We start from the raw sequence: 25,288 nt of genomic DNA on the forward strand, positions 1-25,288 counted from the left end.
AGATCTGCTTCTTTAGGCAACAGGGTACAAAATCCATTTTAAAAGGAGTTCTAAAAAAGAATGCAAATTAAAACAAACTCAGGTGTTTGAATGGATAAATCAATGGGTCGCCCAAGGCCATGTCCTGGGATTGAGGTCCTGCCACATGGATGCCCCCCCTCCACCAGTGGGTAGCCACGTACATGTTGTCGTGGGCAGCCTTCATGGCCTTAGCAGCATAGCCCATGTTCTTGAGCACCTCGGTGTTGGTATTGGCATTCTCCAGGGCCTCCCGCTGAAACTCGATGGTTGATAGTGTGCCATCGATCTGCGCCAGCTGCTTTTCATACCTCTTCTTGCGCTTCAGTGCCTGGAGGGCCGCTGCATGGGGAAGAAAACAGGGTTTGAGAGAGCCTGACACTGAATAGCCTAGAGTTCCCTTGAGTCTTTGCCCTAATTGTAATAAATGCACCTCATTTGTTGCTTCCACTATAACACAGGGTTAATAATCTCTTCTACACAAAGAACACATTCAATTTTCTATGATACTTCACATACTTCAAAGTGCAGCAAAGCACACAAGCTCAAGTTTATACTGTATAGCCACAACCCCACAAATCACAGCATCGAGAGGTACCGAGACAGAGAATGTTTTGAGGACATACTGCTTTAGGTTCAAATCCCAGCTCACAGACTTAGGTGAGCTACTTAGCTTCCCTGATAGGTTCCTTGTGAAGAGTAAGTGAGATAATATGTATGGACACTTAGCACAACTTAAACATAGTGGATGCCAAAAAACAGCACCTCTAATTATTATAAAGCAGCTTTAAAGTATCATTTTATGCCAACTGAATTATAAAAACAATAAATAATAACTATACTAAATACTGGATAAGTGAGGGTTAAAATGCTCTCTCACACATAGCTGACAGCTGTAAGCTGATATACTGATTCTGAGAAGCAACATGGCAACACATAGCAACAGCCATAATGTTGTTCCTGCCCTATGACCCAGTAACTTCCTTCTGGAAATGTGTTCAACAAAAGCAAAAATCCTCATGCCCAAAGATGGTTACTGTAGCATTTTCTATCATAGAAAACACAACACAACTAAAATAAAGACAGAATTCCCTGCTAGGGACAAATCTAGAGTCTGACCCATTTGGTCAAGTCAATGTCATCATCTGTCTATATCTCTCTATGCTTCCTGGCCTGTTAAGGCTGTAGAGATCATCTTGTTCTTAGATCCAGTCAGGGCAGGCAATTTGACCAAGGTGAATCTGTGGTAGAGCAGGAGCCAAAAGCACATCTCCCTACTCACAACCCAAGGTTCCTTCCCCTTACCATCTCAATTTCCCTCTTTGTACCTAAAGGTATCTTCAGTACACATCTTAGATGGGCATCAAAGCCAGAACGAATGGGTCCCTACCTTGGCCTGGATAGCACTAGTCTTAGACACATATGAACACTCATATGCACCCACACACGCTCCACCATGTCCCTGAGCTCCAGCCCAGAGCCATCTCTGGCAGGCTCTCAGGAACATGCAATCATCTCCCTTACAGGGCTGTGGTTTCTCCATATATCACATGAACAGGTCCCATGCTCCTTCTACTCATGCTTCCTGTCAGACTAGGATTGCATCCTGAGAACCATCTGCCAAGGAACTGCAGGTAAGCAGCCCATACTTCCTCTAAAATGAGTAAATAAAGCCACTAGGAAAATTCTTCCAGCCAAAGGATAAAGCACACTAATGAGAAATTGCAAAAAATCTGAAGAACAATGAAATGTGCTTCCTTAAAAGCTGACAAGACATTCAACCTGCTATCTCCCTTGCTTCCTGTGTGAATGGCCTATGACCTCAACAAATCCAACCTGTGTCACACCCAGGGTCCCCAAGACTCCTTACTGGACACCTTTACCTGCTAATACCAAGTCATACATGCTATGTAAGTACCTCACAAAACAGAAACCCTTTAAGGTAGAAATGACCACCCCTTTTAGTAGATGAGGAAACAGGTTCAGAGAGGTTACATAATTCAGGTCACCAGGTGGTAAGTGGCAGAGGGGATTAAGCCAAGGGTGGAACCCCAAAGTCCATGCTCTGCCACGCTAACTGTTATGCCTTCCACTTAATGTAAAAGACAGGATCCTGCCCTGGAGAGGTCATCCAATCCAGCGGGGAGTGTCAAGGAGACTGTGGGAACACAGAAGAGGGAGTGCGAATCCAACTATGTCATTCCTTTGCTTAAAAACACTCAACAGCTCCCTGTACCCCCATGACCAAGTCTCCACATGGTTTAATATGGCCTGTAAGATTCTGCAAGGGACTGGGACTGTCACCACAGGCTGGGTTTTGGGAGACCTTTGCCATTGACTATCATGGCAGAGGGAAGATATCCTGGTATATAAGTGCTCAGGGCCCGGGGTTGCTTCCTTGTGCCTTCCTTGGTGCTGTGTTACCTTTCCACAGAAACGAACTCAGACATATCCTAATCAACAAATGATTCTCAAGTTTTCTCAGGCCAATGTCCTACAGATGCCTCTTTCCCAGGTCCGCCTCAGCCATCCCCACCACCCATGGCATAGCCCAGCCTATAAAAACTTGTCTGCCAGGTTCATGAGTAAAGCTAACAAGGTGTCTGACTGCCTGCTGTGTGGTGAGCAAGCAAGATGGCTGTGGCAGTCCCATCCACCTTCTCATTTAATCTTCCTGCAGCCAGTCATGAGGCAGAGACCCCAGATCTATCACTAGCAAAGAGACTGGGGATCAGAAAGGTGAGTGGCCCATCCAAGTCATCCTGCTGTTATGTGGAGAAGGGAGGGCTCAACCGCTGGTCTGTGTAAACCCTCAGAATGATGGCAAGTGACACTGGAACAGTTCTCAAGAATAAAGATGGAGATGACACACTGCCTTGCTTTTCATGCCCTGAGTGCAGCAGGACCCTTGATTTTATTCAGTCAGCTACATTCTGATTTTTGTTTTTTTTCTTCTTTTTCTTTTTTTTCAAGTTTTGTTCTTGTTTGTTCTTTGTTTCCCCAAACCCTTGTGTAGAGGACTGACTTTCAATAAATCGCAGAGAGGGAGCTGTTCTGCTTTGTATGAAACCCCAACCCAGAAGCAGGGTTTCCATGAATGGTTTAGCACGAGGTTCCCCATACATTCTGATTTTTAAAACCAAATTTATTCTTTCCCTATTAACATATTAGATTAAGAACTGCTTTAATTTTTTTCTCTAATACATTTTCTTTCTTTCTTTTTTTTTTTTTTTTAAGGAAACACATCCTTTTTTTCCTTTAAGATTTTATTTATTTATTTTTGGGAAAGAGCGCATGTGCTTGAGCACACAAGTGGGGGTGCCGAGGGAGAACCACACTCCCTGCTGAGCAGGGAGCCCAATGTGGCACTTGATCCCAGGACCCTGGAATCATGACCTGAGCCGAAGACAGACACTTAACCAATTGAGCCACCCAGGTGCCCTGTAATACATTTTCAATTGGCAGTGACTCCTTGTATGCCAATCTTATATTTCTCTGATCTCCACATTACTTCTAAAATTCCCCAACCAATAAATAACCTGGAAGCAAATACCCAAATATATCAGAGAGATAAACAAGAGTCCCTCCATGAATGAAACGTTTATATTATTCATGTTTACAGACCAATATCCAGCACAATGGCTGGTACACAATAAGTGCTTCATATATATTAAACAATCTCTAATTTCATCTGTATTTCAAGTTTTTCATGTATTTTATCCAGGATTCCTCATGTGGGGTACACCCATATTTTATCTCCTAAGTACCTCTGACTCAAAGGAGAAATGATAATGTCTCATTGAAACACTAGCTAAAACAATCATTTGATAGAATTCTTTCCCTACATTCCTCCTGGCCCATAAAACAGGAATTTTTGTAAGCATGTGCCCTTCCCTCTATCCTCACCATAAGGTGTGCTCTTGGAGAGGAAGAAAAGGGCCTGAGCAAACAGCCTGGCCCTCTATGACTTTTCCCTCCTGCCTGCAGAGTTCACACAGTCTTCCTCTCCATGCAGTGAACTCTCTAGGATGGTACCTGGCAGGGACAGTTGATTTATTTACCCCAATTTAACTCCTGTGTGTACCTCTCAACTAGTTAAGAACTCTGAAGAGAAAGGGTACACTATTCATTTTCTCCCTTCACATGTGGCTCATGAGTAGTCTTTTTTTTTTCAAAGAAGATTTATTTATTTATTTATTTTAGCGGGGGAGGGGCAGAGGATGAGGGAGAGAAAGTCTCAAGCAGACTCCTCACGGAGCCTGGGGCCCAACGCAGGGCTCGATTTCACGACCCTGAGATCAGCACCTGAGCTGAAACCAAGAGTCAGCACTTAACTGTGCCACCCAGGCGCCCCTAACATAATCTTGAAATTAGGGGCGCCTGGGCAGCTCAGTGGTTAAGCTTCTGACTCTTGTTTTCAGCTCAGGTCATGATCCTAGGGTTGTGGAATTGAGCCCTGTGTCAGGCTCTGTGCTGAGCGTGGAGCCTGCTTGGGATTCTATCTCTCCCTCTGCCTCTGTCCCTCCTCCTGCTTGCACACTCTCTCTCTAGAAATAAATAAAATGCTAAAAAAAAAAAAAAAAAAAAGAAAAAGAAATTAGACATGAGGTCACCATTTGGGCTACAAGAGTATGTGTAAACATAAAGATTCATAGCACTTGAAATACTCCATATTTTAGAAACGTGTGGCAGAGGGGTAAAATATAACTTAGGGCAAACGAAAGGAGTAAAATGACACTCTTCCTGCATACTGCTACACTTAAAATAAAATATCATCCATCCCAACCTTATTTCTGACCACAGGAATTTACTTCTATATGTAGCCAAGATTTAAAGGGCTGAGCCCAATGTTTTACATAAATATATGCTGGCTCTTAGTGTCTTGTCCTTTATGTCTCCAAATTCTGGATGGTTGGGTTTAAAAAAACAAGTACTGGGTTCTTATTACAAGAAAAAAATGTAACTGTGTGAGGTGATAGATGTTAACTAAACTTATGGTAATCATTTCATAATACATACATATATCAAATAATTATGTTGTATAGCTAAAACTAATACAATGTTATGTCAATTATACCTCAATAAAACTGGGGGGGAAATGAAAAAATAAAAACAAGTACAGGGTTAACAAGGAGTTCATCTAAACCAAATATTCAAAGAGGTGTCCAAAGAAATCCCTTTCCTGTCAAAGAACGCCACTGTCATTCATAAACACAGTGGCTTTAACAGTTGAAATCTAACTCAGGCCAACAGAAGTTAAAGAGGTTGCTTTTAGATGGAAAAAAATAGTCCTTGGAATCTCCATATTTAATTATGCCTTTGCCGGTTCCAAGAGAGTAATTACAGCAGCAATTATGGAATCTAATAACCAGCTTTATTGGCTCTGAAAGCTGAAGCAAAAACAACTCCAACCATGTTGAAATAAACATTGGTCTCCAGACAGTTGCTTCATTAGACACTCTAAACAGCTATTTGGAGGAAAAATACAAAAGAGATACCCTATGAAACAGACCAGTTGAAAAGACATTCACCCAAGACTGGAAACTCCTTCTGCAAGGCACCTGTTATTGACTGTACGGAAACCATTTTCAGAGAACACATCAGTTCAACACACTAGATAGGATACTCCTTTCTCTTAAGCAAAGGCAGACTTGACTTCTCCTTGAAGAATTGCTGAGGAGGGCAAGTTTGCCTGCCCTGGTCTGGGGGCATTCAGTATAGGAGACACAAGCCCAAGGCATCTCAACAGATGCTTAAAAAGTCATAACTGTACACTCATGACTAGTACAGAGAGATTTCAGCATTGGTGGGAAGGAGGGCCCAGTAATATCCTCTCATTGAATGAATGAATGATGGTGTCCTTTCAAAGACCCAAGATTCTACATCTGGGTTCACCGAGCAGAAGATACAAGGACTAAGAGAGAAGGAGGAGAGTGCCATTCCTTTCCCATTCTCAGCACACAGCAAACACCAACACACTCCAGAGGACACTTTTTTTTTTTTTAAGATTTTATTTATTTATTTGACAGAGATAGAGACAGCCAGCGAGAGAGGGAACACAAGCAGGGGGAGTGGGAGAGGAAGAAGCAGGCTCATAGCGGAGGAGCCTGATGTGGGGCTCGATCCCAGAACGCCGGGATCACGCCCTGAGCCGAAGGCAGACGCTTAACCGCTGTGCCACCCAGGCGCCCCTCCAGAGGACACTTATACACAAATGCAACACTAAGTGGGGATTCTGAAGAACACTCAGCAGCCTGGTCATGGCAGGACTACTGGCAGGCAGGCAGCTGAGTGAAGCTGAGGGAGCCCTGCTTTGCCTGCATCTAGCAATCATTCAGATGTTCCCTGTTCATCATGCCCATGAATAAACCTCAGATGTTCAGGGCACCCTCAGCCAGGAGAACCACATCTGGCCTTCGATCCACTAGTCACTGTGCTGGGGTCACCTGTCATCTGCCCGGTGTATGTGTGCAAGAAAAGACCCAAAGTCAAAACAACCAAGTTAATCACCAATGTCAAAGGAAGCCATTCTCCTCCAGGGACGGTTATTAGTAAGCATCCCTGTGCCACAAGGCATCAGATGTCCTGCCAGACCCTGACTAAATGAGTTATAATTTTGGTGTCAAAAGGGGGAGGGGTGCACATTTCAAGTATTCTCAGAGATCCTGAAGTCCGACCTGTCTCATTAGGTGACTGAGGAAAAACGATGCCCAGAAAAGGTGACACAGCTTGCCAGGATCACACAGGGAGTTAGAGAAAGAATCAGAACTAGAACCCAGGTCTACAGCCAGGGCTCTTTCCACCACCTCAACTCTCTTATCTCCAAATTAAGTTGCTCCAATAAATCAGCAGTTCCGCCACCAGAAGGAAAACAGTCTACTAATGCTCTTTCATCCAATTTCCAAACTCTGCCCTTTGCAAACCCCATTTAAAAGCTCATGCTGACACATGAAAGAACCAGAAAGCTACCAATATTCTCTCCAAAGTCCCCAGTCAGAAGAAAAAGAAAAAAGAATGGAAAAAAGGTCCAATATCCACCTGGTTCCAGAATAGTTTCCCTAAATGGGTACTGTTGATCTTATCCACAGTTTCAGAAGATAGGGGCAGGGCTGGGCTCTCATTCTGCTACCCTGTACAGAAGTGGGACGGGGCACCTGGGTGGCTCTTGGTTTCAGCTCAGGTCATGATCTCAGGGTGGTGGGACTGAGCCCTGAGTCAGGCTCTGCACTGTGTGGAGTCTGCTTGAGATTCTCTCTCCTGCTCCCTCTGCTCCTCACACTCATGCTCTCTCTCTCTCTCTCTCTCTAAAATAGATAAATAAATCTTAAAAGAAAAAAAAAAGTGGCAGGAGTAGCATGGATCTACAGGGACTCAGAAAGGTCTCAGAAACTCAAATGTGCCTTCAAGCCCAGACAGAGGCTGTTTTATGTCCATCCTCACTCAGTATCTCGAGGCTCACCTGCAGAAAAGAGGGCCTCAGCCTGCAAAAGCCTTGGAATGCTGTGTTGATGCCCACACAGCTGAAGAGAGGTACAACCAGCATTTTTCAGAGCAGCCTCCTTCTCTGTGATGTATCTCCCTGTTCCCCTAATTTGCTCACCATGGCCTGGGGCTAATGTGCTCCATTTAGAGATGGTAAAATGAGTACTTGTGTATGACCAGGCAAGTAGAGTCTGAAACACTGCTGACTTCATCAGCAAACACACAGGGAGTACAGCACTCACTGCAAGGAAAAATTCTAGAGAGAAAGAAAGAAGCCCCTTATCTGTTTAATGGGGACAAATATGAAAGAAATAAGCCCCCCAATTAACAATCTAACACTATATCAAATTACTCCAAACCATTTAAACAACACACAGAAAGTATGTTCTGCAAAGGTCAGATAAAGGCATGATAAGACACCTTCAAACAAGCTTAGGAAATGCTGGGTCATGCCAAGTTAACATGGTCATTTAGGGAGTCCAGGCATTCAACTCTGAGCTTCATTTCCACTATCAAAGTAAACCCTGAGAAATTACCGAACCTCACTAATTCTCAGATAATAATACTCATCTCATAGAGTTGTTTTGAGGATTAAAATGAAATATATGTGAAGCAGCTGGCACAGGGCCAGAAAGGCCAAGTGCTCAGTAAATGTTGGTCACTGCTCTTATTATTAACTGCAGGACTTCTCAGAGCCTGTTTTGTTTTTTTTTTAAGATTTTATTTATTTATTTGACAGAGAGAGGGACAGCCAGAGAGAGAGGGAACACAAGCAGGGGGAGTGGGAGAGGAAGAGGCAGGCTCCCAGTGGAGGAGCCTGATTCGGGGCTCGATCCCATAATGCCAGGATCACGCCCTGAGCCGAAGGCAGACGCTAACGACTGAGCCACCCAGGTGCCCCTCAGAACCTGTTTTAACAGAAAGAGAACCACTACCATTACCACCACCATGCCCTCGCCCACAAAACAATTTAAAATCACCTTGATTAGTTAGCCAACATAAGCTTCATCATCCTTTGTCCTGGCTGATGCATACCAGCACTGGAACACAGAGAAAACATGGAGCTTGGTGTCAGAATCCTGGCTCTGACACTGGCCTGGGGTAAGTCATTTCACCTCTTCATTGAATGGAAAAATGGGAGTGATAGCGCTACCTCAAAGACGAATGAGAAAGATAATCTCCCTGAAAATACTCAATAAAGCTGAGTTTTCTCTCCATCTTGCCCACTTCTTTAACCTTCTGCCTCTCTCTCCTTGCCTGTGTCTAATATTCTCTCTGGGGATCTCTATATCTTCTTTTCCCTGTGCTGTTCCTCCCCCTAGCCCAATGTGTCTCTCCAAGAAACAGTATATAGCCGTGGCACAGTGGAGAAAAAATGTATTATAGGACAGCAGCTAACACTTATAAGGAGTTTCTTGGGTAGCAGGCACCATGTGGTGCTTTACATGTTCACTGGATCCTCCCAATAACCCTGCAAAGTAGGTACTGTTATTGCCCCCGTTGACAGATAGGAAAATTGAGGCTCAAAGAGTTTATCGCTTGCTCAAGTCATATGGTTAGACAGTAGGAAGCCTGGGATCGATGCCAAGCTGCCTATCTGCAAAGGGTGTATTCTTGCTCCATAGAGGAACATCTACCCTGCACTGAGCAGACAGCTGGCCTGCTTTTGCCTGAGCCTGGGGATCTGAGAGCCTCCCATGCCTTTCCCACCCAAAAGATTCCACAAGCTAGCAGTCTGGCACCAAGGGCATCCAGAGGCAGCTCAGCCTGCCCAGAAACACTTGACTAATTGTTAATCCATGAGGGTAGGTAGTAAAAGCCTTTGGCTGAAAAAACAAATTTTTTTTTCCAGTGGATTTTAATTAGTTAAAAGTATATGTGATAAAATCCAACAACAGCTCCTCTGCATTTAGGTTGACAATTCTACAAAGCTGGGGAGACTGTAATGAGTTGTTTCCTATTTTATTTTATTTTATTTTTTTTAAGATTTTATTTATTTATTTGACAGAGACAGCCAGCGAGAGAGGGAACACAAGCAGGGGGAGTGGGAGAGGAAGAAGCAGGCTCCCAGCGGAGGAGCCTGATGTGGGGCTCGATCCCAGAACGCCGGGATAACACCCTGAGCCGAAGGCAGACGCTTAACCGCTGTGCCACCCAGGCACCCCTGTTTCCTATTTTAAAGACTATCTTCTTCCCTCATGCCTGCCCTGTATCTTCCCTAGGTCATAAGCTCCTCAAGAATGGAACCTACATCTCTGTGCCCCTAATAGCACTGACACAATGAAAAGAGAGGGTGTATTCCATAATGCCCAACTTTGCCCTGTCATTTCTTCTGAGGCCAGTGGGCTCTGCCCTCTGTCCTCTCACCCTATAATGCCCTCTAGATCTTTTCCCAAGACCTAAAATAACCTCCCCTCTGTATTCTAGAAGACCCAGGGACTACAGCTACAAGAACTTGGTAAAGTTTCTTAAACTTCTGTCACTTGCCTACCTTTTTTTTTTTTTCTGTATTAACTCCAGTCGGGATGCCTAGAACTCTTTTTTTTTTTTTTTAAAGTAATCTCTACACCCAACATGGGGCTCACAACCCAAGAGCAAGAGTCACATGCTTTATCGACTGAGCTAGCCAGGTGCCCCATGATGCCTAGAACTTTAAAACCAGAGTCCAGGGGCTTGTTTAAGTGCTAGTGAGCCTAGGACTTCCCCTTGTGACTACGTCTGAGAGGAAGTAGCAGAGACCCAGAGTAAGCAGCAAATTGTTCCGACTGGGCTAGTGGGAGGGGCCCAGGCCATAAAGAACAGAAAATGGCCGAGGGAAGTCAGGCCCAGCCAGGGGTGTAGTGCAAAGGCCTGTGTGGCTGCCTCCTCTTGTTCCTAAAAGGGCAGCTGATGGCTTTTCAGGACTCTGCTGCAGCTGGCTTCAATTTGGGCAGGAAGAAGAGGTGTTTCATTTCCCAGATAGAGCAGGCAGCCAGGGAGGAGCTCTTGTGACAAGGATAACTCAGGGCCAGATGGGGCAACTAGGATCCCAGGAAGGAAGGTGATCTGGCTTTAGTTATTGAGGGCCACAGTCAGACAGCCTGTGCTTTGGGATCCAAGGTCAAGGTTCAGAAGAATTTCATTTAGGGGCGCCTGGGTGGCTCAGTCGTTAAGTGTCTGCCTTCGGCTCAGGGCGTGATCCCGGCGTTCTGGGATCGAGCCCCCGTCAGGCTCCTCTGCTGGGAGCCTGCTTCTTCCTCTCCCACTCCCCCTGCTGTGTTCCCTCTCTCGCTGGCTGTCTCTCTGTCAAATAAATAAAATCTTAAAAAAAAAAAAAAAAAAAGAAGAAGAATTTCATTTAAATAGCTATCAGAAACTAAAACTGAGCACCCATGAAACCCAAAGATATGTCTTAGTTGTTCCATGTCTTAATTCATAAATTTGAATGTCACATATTTCCCACAAAAAAAAATCCAGATTTTTGGCTTCCTTTCGATAACACAAATTTTCTGGCAACAATCCAATGGAACTAAGTAGCAGCCATCCTTTTAGAAAGGGTACATACTGTCTAGTTCACCTCAGTGCCCATCACTGCCCACTCTCATATACACAGCCATGTTACTCATTTACATGTCCTGACCACTCCACAACACTAAACATTAATCTTAGATCTGGAGGAAACTGTTATGAATTATCTGGGACAATCCCCTGCTTTCACGCAGTTAAGGTTATTCCCAATTCAAAGACAAGCAACCGGGGCGCCTGGGTGGCACAGCGGTTAAGCGCCTGCCTTTGGCTCAGGGCGTGATCCCGGCGTTCTGGGATCGAGCCCCACATCAGGCTCTTTAGCTATGAGCCTGCTTCTTCCTCTCCCGCTCCCCCTGCTTGTGTTCCCTCTCTCGCTGGCTGTCTCTATCTCTGTCAAATAAATAAATAAAATCTTTAAAAAAAAAAAAACAAAGACAAGCAACCAAAAGTTCAACAACTTGCTCAAGGTCACAAAGTTAGAGGTAATGGTCAAGGAAGAATCCAAGCCAGGTGCCCTGTCCCTTGGGACAGTGCTCTTTCCACTACTCTTGGGGAGACTTGTGTCTAGACAGAACCTGAAACGTGGGTCCTATGATCCTGGATCTAGCTTCTTGATCTAAATCTATCATGATCAAATTATGACATTGAGCAAGTCCCTCTTAGGGCTCATCAAGGACATAGGAAGGGTGGATTAGATGCTCCCCCTAAGGTGTTCCTCCAGGTCTAATAATATATGAACCTGTAGAGTTCTGAAATTTCTGGTAACTGATTAAAACAAACACAAAAGGCTTTTTCTGATTGACCCTATGTGATCTTGAAAATGTAATTAACATCAATATACTCCATTTCCTGAGTATTTCACATAATCAAGTTTTTCCTGTCCAATAAAATTAGCAGTATCTCTTTTAACTGGTTTCACAAACTGTTAGAGAAATCACAGACTCCTTCTAGCCTCTGCACTCAGCTGCTCCAGCTGGGCAGAGGAAGTTAGCACTCGCGCCCAATACTAGCCACAGATGTCATTCATATATGTCATTCAGGGAGAAGAGGTAATTACAATTAGAATGTAAACACAGATGCCCCACTCTCCATTTCCCTGTAAGTTCTGGCACTGCTGACCTCCTCTCTCTGAAATACCTCTCTCCTGTTAGTCTTAGAAGATACCCTAAAATCTGGCTCCCTGGCTCCCATAATCATTTCTTCTGGGGTTTTTCTAGATCTTCTCAATTCCAAGTGGTTGGATGGAGCTCAAACTTTGATCCTGAGTTCTTTTCACACATACTAACCTGAGCTAACACACCTGTTCAAAGTCTTGTATTTTATTCCTTCATTTAATCCTTACAATACGGAATTAGTCTTATTAGTCCATTTATAGATGAGGAGATTTGAGGCTGGAGAGATTATGTAACTTGCTAACCTCTCAAAGCTTGTGAATAACAGGCAGAGTCAGGATCCAAATCCATATTCCTCCTACTTCTAGTCAAGATAAAATGGTAGGAACTGAACTTACCCTCCTAAGAAAAATGAAACTGATTTGCAAGACACTAGACATTAGGTAAAAAAAGGTCAGTGACCCCTGAGAAATGGGAAATAAACTAGGTGACAACTGCCCTAGTTCATTGCTTTCAGAGTTTCCTAGGCCTCAGTGCAGGGAGAGAAACCCAGGCAGAGCCTGGCAGGCTTCCCTAGTTGACAAGATATAGCTGACAGTCTAGAGAGACCAAAGTGGTTAGCGTTCACAGGAGACAGAGGACCAGAGAGGACAAAGCTGGAGAAGGCAGTGGGGAGGGATAGAGAAAGAGAACACATAACACAAACTCTTGGAGATCTGCAGTCCCCTCAAGTATCCAGCAAAATACTGATTAGTACAAGCGTGAAGAAACTACCTGAGGCCAAGGAAAGACCACTCAAAAGGATTAGAGAGAATAGTACCAGATGCTCATATGGGGCTGGTTATAGTACCTGCTCCTTAGCCATACTGAAAAATCTCATTAATTCATGGGGCTTTGGGTAGAGTATTCAGAAGGGTCTTGTCTCGATAATATGGAATAAATAGCCCTGCTTTGGGTCCACCTAACAAATTTTATTTTATTTTATTAAAGATTTTATTCATTCATTTGACAGAGCACAAGCAAGGGGAGCAGGAGAGAGATCATGACCTGAGCCAAAGGCAGTTGCTTAACCAACTGAGCTACCCAGGCATCCTGACCACCTAACAAATTTTAAAAGCAGGACCCAAAAACACAAATTGTTACCAACAAAATTAACTATGCCCAAACAAAGCTTAAGAGTATAGGAATACAGGGGCGCCTGGGTGGCACAGCGGTTGGGCGTCTGCCTTCGGCTCAGGGAGTGATCCCGGCGTTATGGGATCGAGCCCCACATCAGGCTCCTCCGCTGGGAGCCTGCTTCTTCCTCTCCCACTCCCCCTGCTTGTGTTCCCTCTCTCGCTGGCTGTCTCTATCTCTGTCAAATAAATAAATAAATAAAATCTTTAAAAAAAAAGGGGGGGGGCGCCTGGGTGGCATAGCGGTTGGGCGTCTGCCTTCGGCTCAGGGCGTGATCCTGGCGTTATGGGATCGAGCCCCACATCAGGCTCCTCCGCTATGAGCCTGCTTCTTCCTCTCCCACTCCCCCTGCTTGTGTTCCCTCTCTCGCTGGCTGTCTCTATCTCTGTCGAATAAATAAATAAAATCTTTAAAAAAAAAAAAAAGAGTATAGGAATACAGGGGCGCCTGGGTGGCGCAGTTGTTAGGCGTCTGCCTTCGGCTCAGGGCAGTGATGCAAGTGTTCTGGGATCAAGCTCCACATCAGGCTCCTCCGCTGGGAGCCTGCTTCTTCCTCTCCCACTCCCCCTGCTTGTGTTCCCTTTCTCGCTGGCTGTCTCTCTCTGTCAAATAAATAAATAAAATTTTTAAAAAAATATATAGAAGTAGAGAAACATCTAATACCCAATAAGGTAAAATTTCCATATAACAATGATCAAATCAGGCAGAAGAAAAATAATACCAGATGAAAATATAGCTCTGTACAGAGGTATGAGAAGCACCAAAAAGGATAAATACATGGATATACATGTAAGGCCTTTTAATGATTTAAATCTCTTTAAACAAAAAAATAATAATGTATGTGGGGTTTATAACATATGCAAAAGTAAAACATGACAACAGCCATAAGCCAGGGGAGAAGTGTAAGGTTACTGTAAGGTTCAGATACTTTATGTGAGGTGACAATATCACTTGAAAGTAGAATACAGTAAGTTAAAGATATATATTATAAACTCTAAAGTACTAAAAATAACAAAGAATTACAGCTAATAACCCAACAAAAGAGATAAACAGAATCATAAACACATTCAATCCAAAATAAGGCAGAAAAAGAGAAAAAATGGGAGCAAAGAACAGATGAGACAAAAATTTTTAAAAAGCAAGATGACAGATTTATATTTAGCCTTATCAATAATCACATAAAATCTAACTTTCTCAATGCCTCAATTAAAAGGCAGAGGGGACACCTGGGCAGCTCAGTCGGTTAAGCATCTGCCTTCAACTCAGGTCATGATCCCTGAGTCCTGGGATCAAGTCCTGCATTGGGCTCCTTGCTCAGCGGGAGCCTGCTTCTCCCTCTGCCTACTGCTCCCCCTGCTTGTGCTCTCTCTCTCTCTCCCTCTCTGACAAATAAATAAATAAAATCTTAAAAAAAAAAAAAAAAGAAGGCAGAAGTTATTGGGGCACCTAGGTGGCTCAGTCAGTTAAGCGTCTGACTCTTGATTTTGGCTCAGGTCATGATCTCAGGGTCCTGGGATTGAGCCCCACAAGGGTTCCATGCTCAGCAGGGATTCTGCTTAAGGATTCTTTCTCCCTCTCCCTCTGCCCCTCCCCCTGCTCATGTTCTCTCCCTCTCTCTCTCTCAAATCAATCAATCCATCAATCTTCTAAAAAACTAAAAATAATAAAAGACAGAAGTTAACTGATTGGACTAAAAATCCAACTATATGCTGCCTACAAAAAACATACTTCAAACATAAAGACATATAGGTTAAAAGTAAAAGGATGGGAAAAAGATATACCAAGGTTACATTACTCAAAAGAAAGCTGGAATGGCTATATTAATTAATATAACAAAATAGATTTCAGAGCAAAGAATTACCAGAGACAAAGATCATCTCATAATCATAACAAGTTCAATATATCAGGAGGATATAACAATTAGAAACATGTATAGGCCTAATAATAGAATTTTAAAATACACAAAGCAAAAATGGATAGAATTGCAAGGAGAAACAGGTAAATCCACAATCATAGTCAGATTTCAATACCCTTCTTTGACAACTGAGAGAGGATACAGAAAATCAATAAGGATACAGAAGTCTTCTTGTGCATTGACTGCTGAATGGATAAAGAAGACGTGGTGCGTATATACACAATGGAATATTACTCAGCCATCAAAAAGAATAAAATCTTGCCATTTGAAACAACATGGATGGAATTAGAGTGTATTATGTATGCTAAGTGAAGTAAGTCAGTCAGAGAAAGACAAACATCATATGATTTCATGCACATGTGGAATTTAAGAAACAAAACAGATGAACATAGAGGAAGGGAAGGAAAAATAAGATAAAAACAGAAAGGGAGACAAACCATAAGAGACTCTTTTTTTAAAAAAGATTTTATTTATTTATGTGAGAGAACACAGAGGGAGAGGGAGAGAGAGAAGTAGACTCCCCACTGAGCAGAGAGCCCAACGTGGGACTCGATCCCAGGACCCTGGGACCATGACCCAAGCTGAAGGCAGACACTTAACTGACTGAGCCACCCAAGTGCCCCCCCATAAGAGACTCTTAACTACAGAGAACAAACTGAGGGTGGCTGGAGGCGGGGGAGGATACGGGATGCGCTAAATGGGTGATGGGCATTAAGGAGGGCACTTGTTGGGATGACCACTGGGTGTTCTACGTAAATGATGAATCACTAAATTCTACTCCTGAAACCAATACTATACTATATGTTAACTAACTTGAATTTAAATAAAAAATATAATAATAAAATAAAAATTAAAAATAAAAAAAAGGATACGGAAGTCTTGAATAGCTCAAAATTAATAAACTTGACCTGTTACCTGTAGAAGACTTCACTACCACCAGCAGAATACTCATTCTGTTCATGTGTACATAGAACAGTTACCAACATAGACCACACTCTAGGCCATAATACAAACCTCGATAAATTTAAAAGGACTCAAGTCATACAAAATATGCTCTCTAACCACGATAAAATTAGAAATCATGAACAGAAGATCTCTGGAAAACTACCCAAATATCTGGAAACTAACATACTGCTAAGTAACCCATAGGGTCAAAAAGAAATAAAATGAGAAATTAGTAGTTTGGTTTTTTTTGAGAGAGAGAGAGAGTGAGCAAGCGTGTGAGCTGGGGGATGGCAAAGGGAGAGGGAGAGGATCTTAAGCAGGCCCCACGCTCAGCACAGAGCCTGCCCCGCGGCTGGATCTCACAACCTTGAGACTGTGACTGGAGCTGAAACCAAGAGTCAGATCCTTAACCAACTGAGCCATCCAGGCACCCCAATTAGAAAGTATTTTTAACTGAATGAAAATGAAAACATATCAAGATTTGTGGGACACCACTAAAGCAGTACTTAGGGGAAATTTTACAACACTAAATGTTTATATTAGAAAAGAAGAAAGACCTCCAATCAGTGACCTCAGCTTCCACCTTAAGGAACCAGAAAAAGAGGGGTGCCTGAATGACTAGCTGGCTAAGCATCTGACTTTTTTTTTCTTAAGATTTTATTTTTATTTATTTGAGAGAGAGAGAGAGCAAGCGAGCAGGGAGAGAAGCAGGCTCCCCAATGCAGGGCTTGATTCTAGGACCCTGGGATCATGACCTGAGCCATAAGCAGATGCTTAACCAACTGAGCCACCCAGATGCCCATAGGCATCTGACTCTTGGTTTCGGCTCAGGTCATGATCAGGGTCATGAGATCGAGCCCTACGTACAGGTCCACACTGAGCATGGAGCGTGCTTAGGATTGTCTCTCCCTTCTCCCTCTGTCCCCCCTCCCCCTGAGCACACGTGCTCTCTCTCTCTTAAAAAAAAAAAAAAAAGTAAAGAAACTAGAAAAAGAGTAAAACCCAAAGTAAGCAGAAGAAAGGAAATGAGGATCAAAGTGAAGATCAATAAAACAGGGGCGCCTGGGTGGCTCAGCCGTTAAGCGTCTGCCTTCGGCTCAGGTCATGATCCCAGGGTCCTGGGATCGAGCCCCACATAGGGCTCCCTGCTTGGTGGGAAGCCTGCTTCCCCCTCTCCCACTCCCCTTGCTTGTGTCCCCTCTCTCACTGTCTCTCTCTGTCAAATAAATAAATAAAATCTTTAAAAAAAATCAATAAAATAGAATATAGATGGATGTTAACAAGACTTATTGTGGTGATCATTTTACAATATATCTATTATCAAATCTATACATTGTATACTTGAAACTAATATGTCAATTATATCTCAATAAAAATAAAAAATAAAGAGAAAACAGAAATAGAAATCAATGAAATAAAAACCTGGGGGCGCCTGGGTGGCACAGCGGTTAAGCGTCTGCCTTCGGCTCAGGGCGTGATCCCGGCGTTATGGGATCGAGCCCCACATCAGGCTCCTCCGCTATGAGCCTGCTTCTCCCTCTCCCACTCCCCCTGCTTGTGTTCCCTCTCTCACTGGCTGTCTCTATCTCTGTCAAATAAATAATAAAAAAAAAAAAGAAAGAAAAGAAATAAAAACCTGGCTCTTTGATCAATAAAACAGAACTTCTAGCCAGAATGATCAGGAAAAGAAAATTATCAATTACCAAGGTGAAAGGAGTTCACAAACCAGCAAAGAGATGGGCAATGTGATATAATGACAGAGGTAAGCACAGGGCACTAGGAGGGGAACTTAACCTAACCTAACCTTTGGAGTTATCACACACTTCAAAGGATGATTAAGAGATAGGCAAGAGAGACACATCCCAGGCAGGAGGAACAGAAAGGCATGAGAGAATAGGGGAGGCAGCAAGGAAAGATAAAAGCCCAAGAGAGAAACTTAAGAACAAGTTTGCAAGTCCTATTAAGGAGCTGCTAGACTTTATCCCAGGGTTAGAGGGAAGCCACTGAAGGATTCTAAGTAGGGCAGGCATGTGATCAGATTTGCATTTCAGAAAGATCTCTCTGGCTGCTGTGGGCAGAAAGGACTGGTGACCACTGCAATAATCCAGAGTTTGGATTTCAAGAGCCTGAACCAAGGCCACGGAAGAGGGATGAGGATGAACTTGAGAGATATCAAGAAGGAAGACTCCGTGGGCCTGTATCACCTGTTTGAATGTGTAGGGGAAGGAAATGCAGGGTCAGGAACAACCCCCAAGTTCCGGCTGGGGCAACCAGGTGGTTGAGATGCTATTTCTCAGAGTCTAGTGACTCAGGGGAGAGAAGATGGGACAGGTAGGGTGAAACCATTCTCACAAGGTCTTTCTGTGGGGCTGTGTACTTCAAAACTCAAATTAGTACTGAAATTTAAATGAACATTCTCTAAATCCCTATAATGAAGATAGGGAAGTTTAGTGACTTCTGACTGGGTCAAATCTAAATAATTTCTTACCTGCTCTTGTAAAGAGTAAAGGATTCAAAGGTAACTTAATTGCTACCATTTATGCATGCGTGTGTCAGAAGGAGATATAGGTATATGCTTGCAATTTGCAGAGACTGTGAGCCTTGTAATTGGTTGCCTCTGGGAGGGGCAAAGAGTGCCTGGGGCAGAGAACGCACTTCTAAAAATTATGTACCATTTACAAGTCGATCTAATCAGAACAAACAAAAAAGTAACTTAAATAAAACAGCCAATTTCTGCCCCATCCCCAGACATGAAAAGGCAATTATATTTTAAAGAGTAAACATTTGGGGCGCCTGGGTGGCTCAGTTGGTTAAGCGTCTGTCTTCAGCCCAGGTCATGATCCCAGGGTCCTGGGATCAGCCCTGCTTTAGGATCCATGCTCAGCGGGGAGTCTGCTTTTGCTTCTCCCTCTCCCCCACCCCCAACACTCTCTCTTTCTGTCAAATAAATAAATAAAATATTTTAAAAAAGAAAAAGAGGAAACATTTATTAAGAACAACTTAACTATGCCCAGCACTGGAAATGTGGTCTGGTCCCACCAGCGGAGTAAAGGCACTGATTGCACTCCTTCACCCACCCACCAGATCCCCTGTATGCTCTTAGCCCGGCTTACTTGGGGTGATCAGGTTCTTGGCTGGGACAGAGAAAAAGCAGAGCCTGCTCTTGGTTTCCGTTCCCAGGCTAGGATGAAATGTTTCTTTTCCAACTGGCTTTTCTTCCCCTGCTTCCAGCTGAATTCGTGCCAACAAAAGCCCCCTCTGCCTGAACAAGCACGAAAGCACCCTGGCAACTGAGATGACAACAGAGGTCTGGGGGCTGAAGTCATTTGTGGGGAAGTGGGGAGAGGGGAATGCCAGCAGAAAAACATTAGGAAATGTTTTTCCAAAGCAAGAGGGAAAAATGAACCAGTGTTTTCTATTTTTAGAATCAGACAGACATGATGAGGTGGGTAGAGACAAATCACCCTCCTTGCCTGAATGGCAGCTTCTAAGGAATGGAGGGCAAGAGGAGCCACAGTAAGCTGGTGCCTTTCTGGTAAAGAAGAGTCTTCCCTGGTCCACAAAAAACGGAGGCACAGAACCTCAGCATCCTGGAACCCTAATGCATATCTCTATTTTCACACTGTAAGAATGTGAACTCTGGGAGGAAGGGATTTGTCTTTCCATCTCAGGATTCTCGGTACATAGTACTGAGGTGTTTGGTGAGGGATGGCTGGCTGGACAAACACACTTCCAGAGAGTAAATCCAACTTTGTTTGTACAGAGGAGGAAACTAAGACCCAGGGAGGCACAAGTAGAGTATACATTCAGTAAACCCCTGGTAGAGGGTGGTCTGAGGACCAGAACCCAGGTCTTAAGTTCTTCCCTACAAACCCTGCTAGGGCTGGAGAAGAATGGATGAACAGGAGCAGTGAGCTCTACCAGGGAGGAGGAGAAAAGCGCAGGTGCAAGTGTTTCCTGAGGAACAATCTCCTCAAACCCTAAGCCTCTACAAACAAACCTTGCCTCCTGGCCTTGGGGTGGAGTAGGCTTGTGATAGAAGCTGCGCCACAGAACAGCTCCCCCTCCCACCCAATGCTGTGATTGGTCTAGTCACGAGTACCGACCCAAGCAGCCAATCAGATTCCTCCTCTGGAATTTGCTAGGAGATTCCAGAGGAGAGTGGAGGGAAGTAGTGATACTTTGCCTGCCGGGATCCAAAGTTATAAGCCAGAGCAGCCTGCAGCCCTGGCCCAGACTCATGAGGAAGTAAGAATGAGTCAACATGCCCAAACGGAGACCAGCTCCACCCTGCCCTTTCCCATAGTCATGTGTCAGTAAGTCCTCCTTCCGCAGAGTAAGCCAGAGTGAGTTGGCATTTTGTCACCTGCAACTAAAACCAAACTGACCAATTCAAGAAATGAAGCAGTAGAGAAAAAAGCAGAGAAGCTGGAGCAGGATTCTCAACTTGCGGTCCAGGATCCCTACCACGACCTGCAAAACTTCACATACATTGTACGTGTAGTTTCGGGAGATAACTGTACTTATTGGATTTTGAAAAGGGTCTGTGATCCCCCAAAGAACTAAAAATGAGGGAGCTTGAGAAAAAGGAGACTGACATTCCCAAAGCAGTGTCTCCTGATGAGGTTCCATCAGGAGTTCTCGATTGGTCGACCAAATTTAGACATCTACTTCCTTACTATTCCCATCTCCTAGCTCTGCTGCCCCCACTTTCTTCATGCCTGCCTTTACTGGTGCAACAGCCTCTGCACAGATATTCCTGCCTCTAGGAAATAATAGAACTAAAATTTCTTCTTGCTACTCTCTACTCTCCGCAACTTTTGTGCTGGGTTGTTTACCTCAAGTTCTCAATAGGATAAGCATACATCCTGGTTTTCCTGAGATAGTCCCAGTTGATACCTGCTGACCAGAGAAGTTATTAATGGCATCCCTTTCACTCTCATAAGTGTCCTGGTTTGGATGATCTATATACAGTCACCCTACCCCCAGGAATTAGATGAGAACCTCCCTCTTCCTTTTTCTTCTCAGTCACAGATCCTGCCCCTTGGTGGAGAGATACACATAGCAGAGGTTCTGTGGATCTCAGGGCAAAAAAAAGAGGAGCACAAGGGTATCTCACGAGGACAGGGCCATTTCTTCCTCTACATGCACCCTGCCAGTCCACCTGGGTCGGAGGATTAGGTGGGAGTTTGGCTAAAGTCATGTTTAAACACATACACGCACTTCCTCACCTCTGGGGGAACTTACCTCTTACGTCTACACTCAACCTCCCTGACTGAGGAGCTAGATAATTAACAATTCTACCTCCCCTCCTACAGCATTTACCACCCCTCCCAATTCTGGCGGACCTGGATCAAGGCTGAAACATGAAAAGCAGCTTTAGCCTCTTCTTCCTTAGAGGCTCAAAAAGCCTCCGTGCCCACATATCTTCAGCCTAAGCCCTAACCCTTAAGCACACCAAGGGAAAGGCCCTCCCTACAACCAGAGCAACCAGGACCCAAGAGCAAGAAGACTATGTCCAGAGTAGGGCCCTATGTTGAGTGTGTTTCTTGGAGGCAAAGGGATTATGTTGCATACTTGCTCATAAGGTTGAACTCTGTGAGCTGAGGAAGGGAGTGGGAAGAGTATATGTGTGGATGGGGGTGGGAGTTGTCCCCTCTCTACTTGTCACCAGTGGTCTTTCTAAACACAGACTTTAACATTCCACTCCCCTGCCTAAAAAACTCTGTACTTGCTTTCATTCTCTGTAGCCTCCTCAGCCTTCCAGTTCTCTTCAAATGCTCTTCTCACCCTTCATCTGGCTAGCTCCCACTGGTCTGGACTATCCAGACAGCAGCTTCTCAATCACCCCACTCTCCCCAGGCCAGGCGAGGACACTTCTCCTGCATGCTCTTGAACCTCTCCCTGCTGAAGGCTGCCTCAAAGCACTAACACTATAGTGTAACTGACATCCCCTTAGACAGTGCAATGAACCTTCTGAGGACAGTGTCTGGCATAGATGAGGTGTTCAAACCCATGTGTCATTTGAATGAATGAGAAAAAAAGCAATGTCTATGGTCTAGTAAGTCACTTAAAAAGGACCTGCCATCATTGCTTCTCCACATAAGCATTTATTTGAACCAAGTCTGACTACTAAAAAAGTTCTTAAACTGTCTCGATGGACTAGAAACTCCAACAACAGCCTGAGATCCTCATAACTTTGGGAGAGTTCTAACAAGACTTTTACCCTTGCCAGTCCTCACTGTTTATGAAATCACAAAACACCCACTGGTCTACCTCCCAGGGTCAATGAGAGAACAAATAATGAATCTGTTCCTGGCTCTAACCTCCTGGGAATATAATAGTGACGGCAGTTCTCTGTTTCTGTTCTTTGCAAAACTTTTTTTAAAGACTTAATTTATTTATTTATTTGACAGAGAGAGAGAGAGAGAGAGACAGCCAGCGAGAGAGGGAACACAAGTAGGGGGAGTGGGAGAGGAAGAAGCAGGCTCCCAGCAGGGCAGGGAGCCCGACACGGGGCTTGATCCCAGGACCCTGGGATCACGCCCTGAGCCGAAGGCAGATGCTTAATGACTGAGCCACCCAGGTGCCCCTCTTTGCAAAACTTTTGAGCAGACATGCTAATAATGGCTGGGAAGACCCCTTCCTTATCACTCTACCTTAACATCTTTCATTATTTTGTGATTCAGGTCAAATCTCATTGTAATTAATTTCCTGGGGCTAGCCAAATTCTAATGCTGGAATGAAATTCATTTTTATCAACAACTGCTAGAAACAACTGGGCCACAGTCAGGTAATCCTGAGGTACCATGAGGTAGGAGTCAAGCAGACCTGGGTCTATATCCTGTCTCTATCATCTACAATCTAGGCAATCTTAGGTGAGCCTTGAGCTTTAATTTCCTCATTTATAATATGGTGATAAGACAATAAAATAATTCTGGTATGAACTATAATGCCTATCACCCCAAAAAAGGTTCAGCAAACATTAACTGAACCAGAATCCATATGAAAAAAAAAATCCCATTTCAGAATAAACAGTAATAGTCATTCCCAAAAGGCTCTTCCCTAGATTTATTAATTGGTGATCATGGGCAAGTCACTTAACCATTCTGAGATTCAGTGTCCAAATATATAAAATAAAGATAATAATATCTGTATCTCACTGGACCACTGTGAGGAAACAAGGCAGCACATGCAAGGCAACTTGCATAGTACAATACCTGATCATAGATGCTCAATAAATCTTCATTCTCTTCTCCTTCAATAGCAAAAGAATGTAAATGGAAACTTAGAAAGCTAAGTAAACTTCCCCAAATTGCAGTTAGTAAGTGATAGAGGCTGAATGCAAATCCAGTTTGTTTGACTCCAGGTCTTATTATGATTATTACGCCTGTTTTACAGATGAGACCAAATAGTTAATCTTGATGGCAGACGTCAAATTTAAGCACCGTTCTGCTCATGATTAATCTCGGCCAGGGGCGCCTGGGTGGCTTAGTCCGTTAAGCATCTGCCTCCGGCTCAGGTCACAATCCTGGGGTCCTGGGATCGAGCCCCGCATCAGGTTTCCTGCTGAGTGGGGAGCCTGCTTCTCCCTCTCCTGCTCCCCCTACTTGTGCTCTCTCTGTCAAATAAATAAATAAAATCTTAAAAAAAAAATCTTGGCCAAAAATCCCCAAAGAGTAAGAACAGATTGGGCACAACAATGTGAATGTACTTAATGCCACAAAACTATACATTTAAAAATGGTTAAAATGTGGTGCCTGGGTGGCTCAGTCGGTTAAGTATCTGACTCTTGATCTCAGCTCAGGTCTTGATCTCAGGGTTCTGAGTTCAAGCCCTGTGTTCCACGCCTGGCATGGAGCCTACATTTTAAAAAAAAGGTTAAAATGGTAAATTTTATGTTATACACACACACACACACACACACACACACACACACACACACATTTAGAAAAGAATGTAAAGAAAGGAATGTCAGAAGGCAGACTTCCTGGGCCACCCAGATGACTCAGTTGGTTAAGCAACTGGCTCTTGATTTCGGCTCAGGTCACAATCTCAGGGCCCTGGGATCGGGTCCTGGAATCGAGCCCTGCATCCAGCCCCACAGTGGCTCCAGTTTGAGGATTATTTCTCTTCTCCCTCTGCCTGCTCCTGCTCGCTCACATGCTCTTCTCTCTTTCTCTCAAATAAATAAATAAATCTTAAAAAATAATAATAATAAGGGAAGAAGGAGGTAGGTTTCCTACCAAGGAAAGCAATACCTCAAGGGTCCCCAAGTAGTCAAATAGAAAACAAAAATATAAGAAGGTTAAGTGCCACAGATTCTCTAGCCAATTAAAGTCCTTAATCCTGGCCACAGTAGCCTACATATCCCCTTGCTATGGGGGTCCCAGGGCACCCCCATCAGATGATCGACAGCCTCAGAGTCTTCCCGGCCTCCACACTCTTACTCCTCCCACCTCCAGCATTTTGGTTTTCCCAGTTTCACTGTTAGGGGGAACCACCCAGTGCTCCTGTCACTCTGTTCACCCTCCACACCTACCACCACCCTCTCCCAGCCATGCCTCCTTCGAAATTCTGCTGAGCACTCTAACAGAACATCTTCGTACTCCACTAGACATAAGACCTGGTTCTGGTTCCAGCCCTTATCAAATCAAAGTCTTGGTTTCCTCATCTGTGAAATGGAGATGGGGAATGGACCCAAATGATCTAAATTCTCTTACGATTCCAAGACACAGTAATTCATCAGAACCTGAACAAGGTTCAGCCAAGCTAAGCCATTTGCCCTTCTTTCTTTCCTATCTACACATATACCAAGGTAAAGCTCTGCCATGTTCAGATGTCCCAATCTAGTATCTCTTCATGCTAACCCTGTCTTAGACACTGGTCTTCACTACCTTGGGAGAACCTTTCTTTAAAGAAAGGGATTACCTTGCATCTACTTAGACATGGCCTTCTTCCCTCCTACCAATCACAGAGCCATATACCTTTATTAGCAATTAAAACAAAAACCTGTTTTTCACACATGAAAACAGATCAGAAAAGTCATTCTTGAGTCTGTTTTCACTTAAGAGACAGAAAATTTTATGTTTAGACTATTTGACCAAAGAGGGCAGAGAAATTCAGGCCAAAA

At 43.9% G+C, this 25,288-nt stretch overlaps 1 protein-coding gene across 1 annotated transcript in view; it reads right to left on the reverse strand.

The window, feature by feature from the left end:
* The window catches only part of CHMP4B (charged multivesicular body protein 4B), a 50,997-nt gene that overhangs the window by 4,945 nt on the left and 20,764 nt on the right, over nucleotides 1-25,288 (reverse strand). Inside the window, exon 2 of the mRNA XM_026503311.4 lies at nucleotides 183-360. Within this exon, the coding sequence (XP_026359096.1) occupies nucleotides 183-360 (178 nt within the window). The remainder of the gene's footprint in view (nucleotides 1-182; nucleotides 361-25,288) is intronic.

Source organism: Ursus arctos, unplaced genomic scaffold (assembly GCF_023065955.2).
Source record: "Ursus arctos isolate Adak ecotype North America unplaced genomic scaffold, UrsArc2.0 scaffold_16, whole genome shotgun sequence".
NCBI classification, from domain to species: domain Eukaryota; kingdom Metazoa; phylum Chordata; class Mammalia; order Carnivora; family Ursidae; genus Ursus; species Ursus arctos.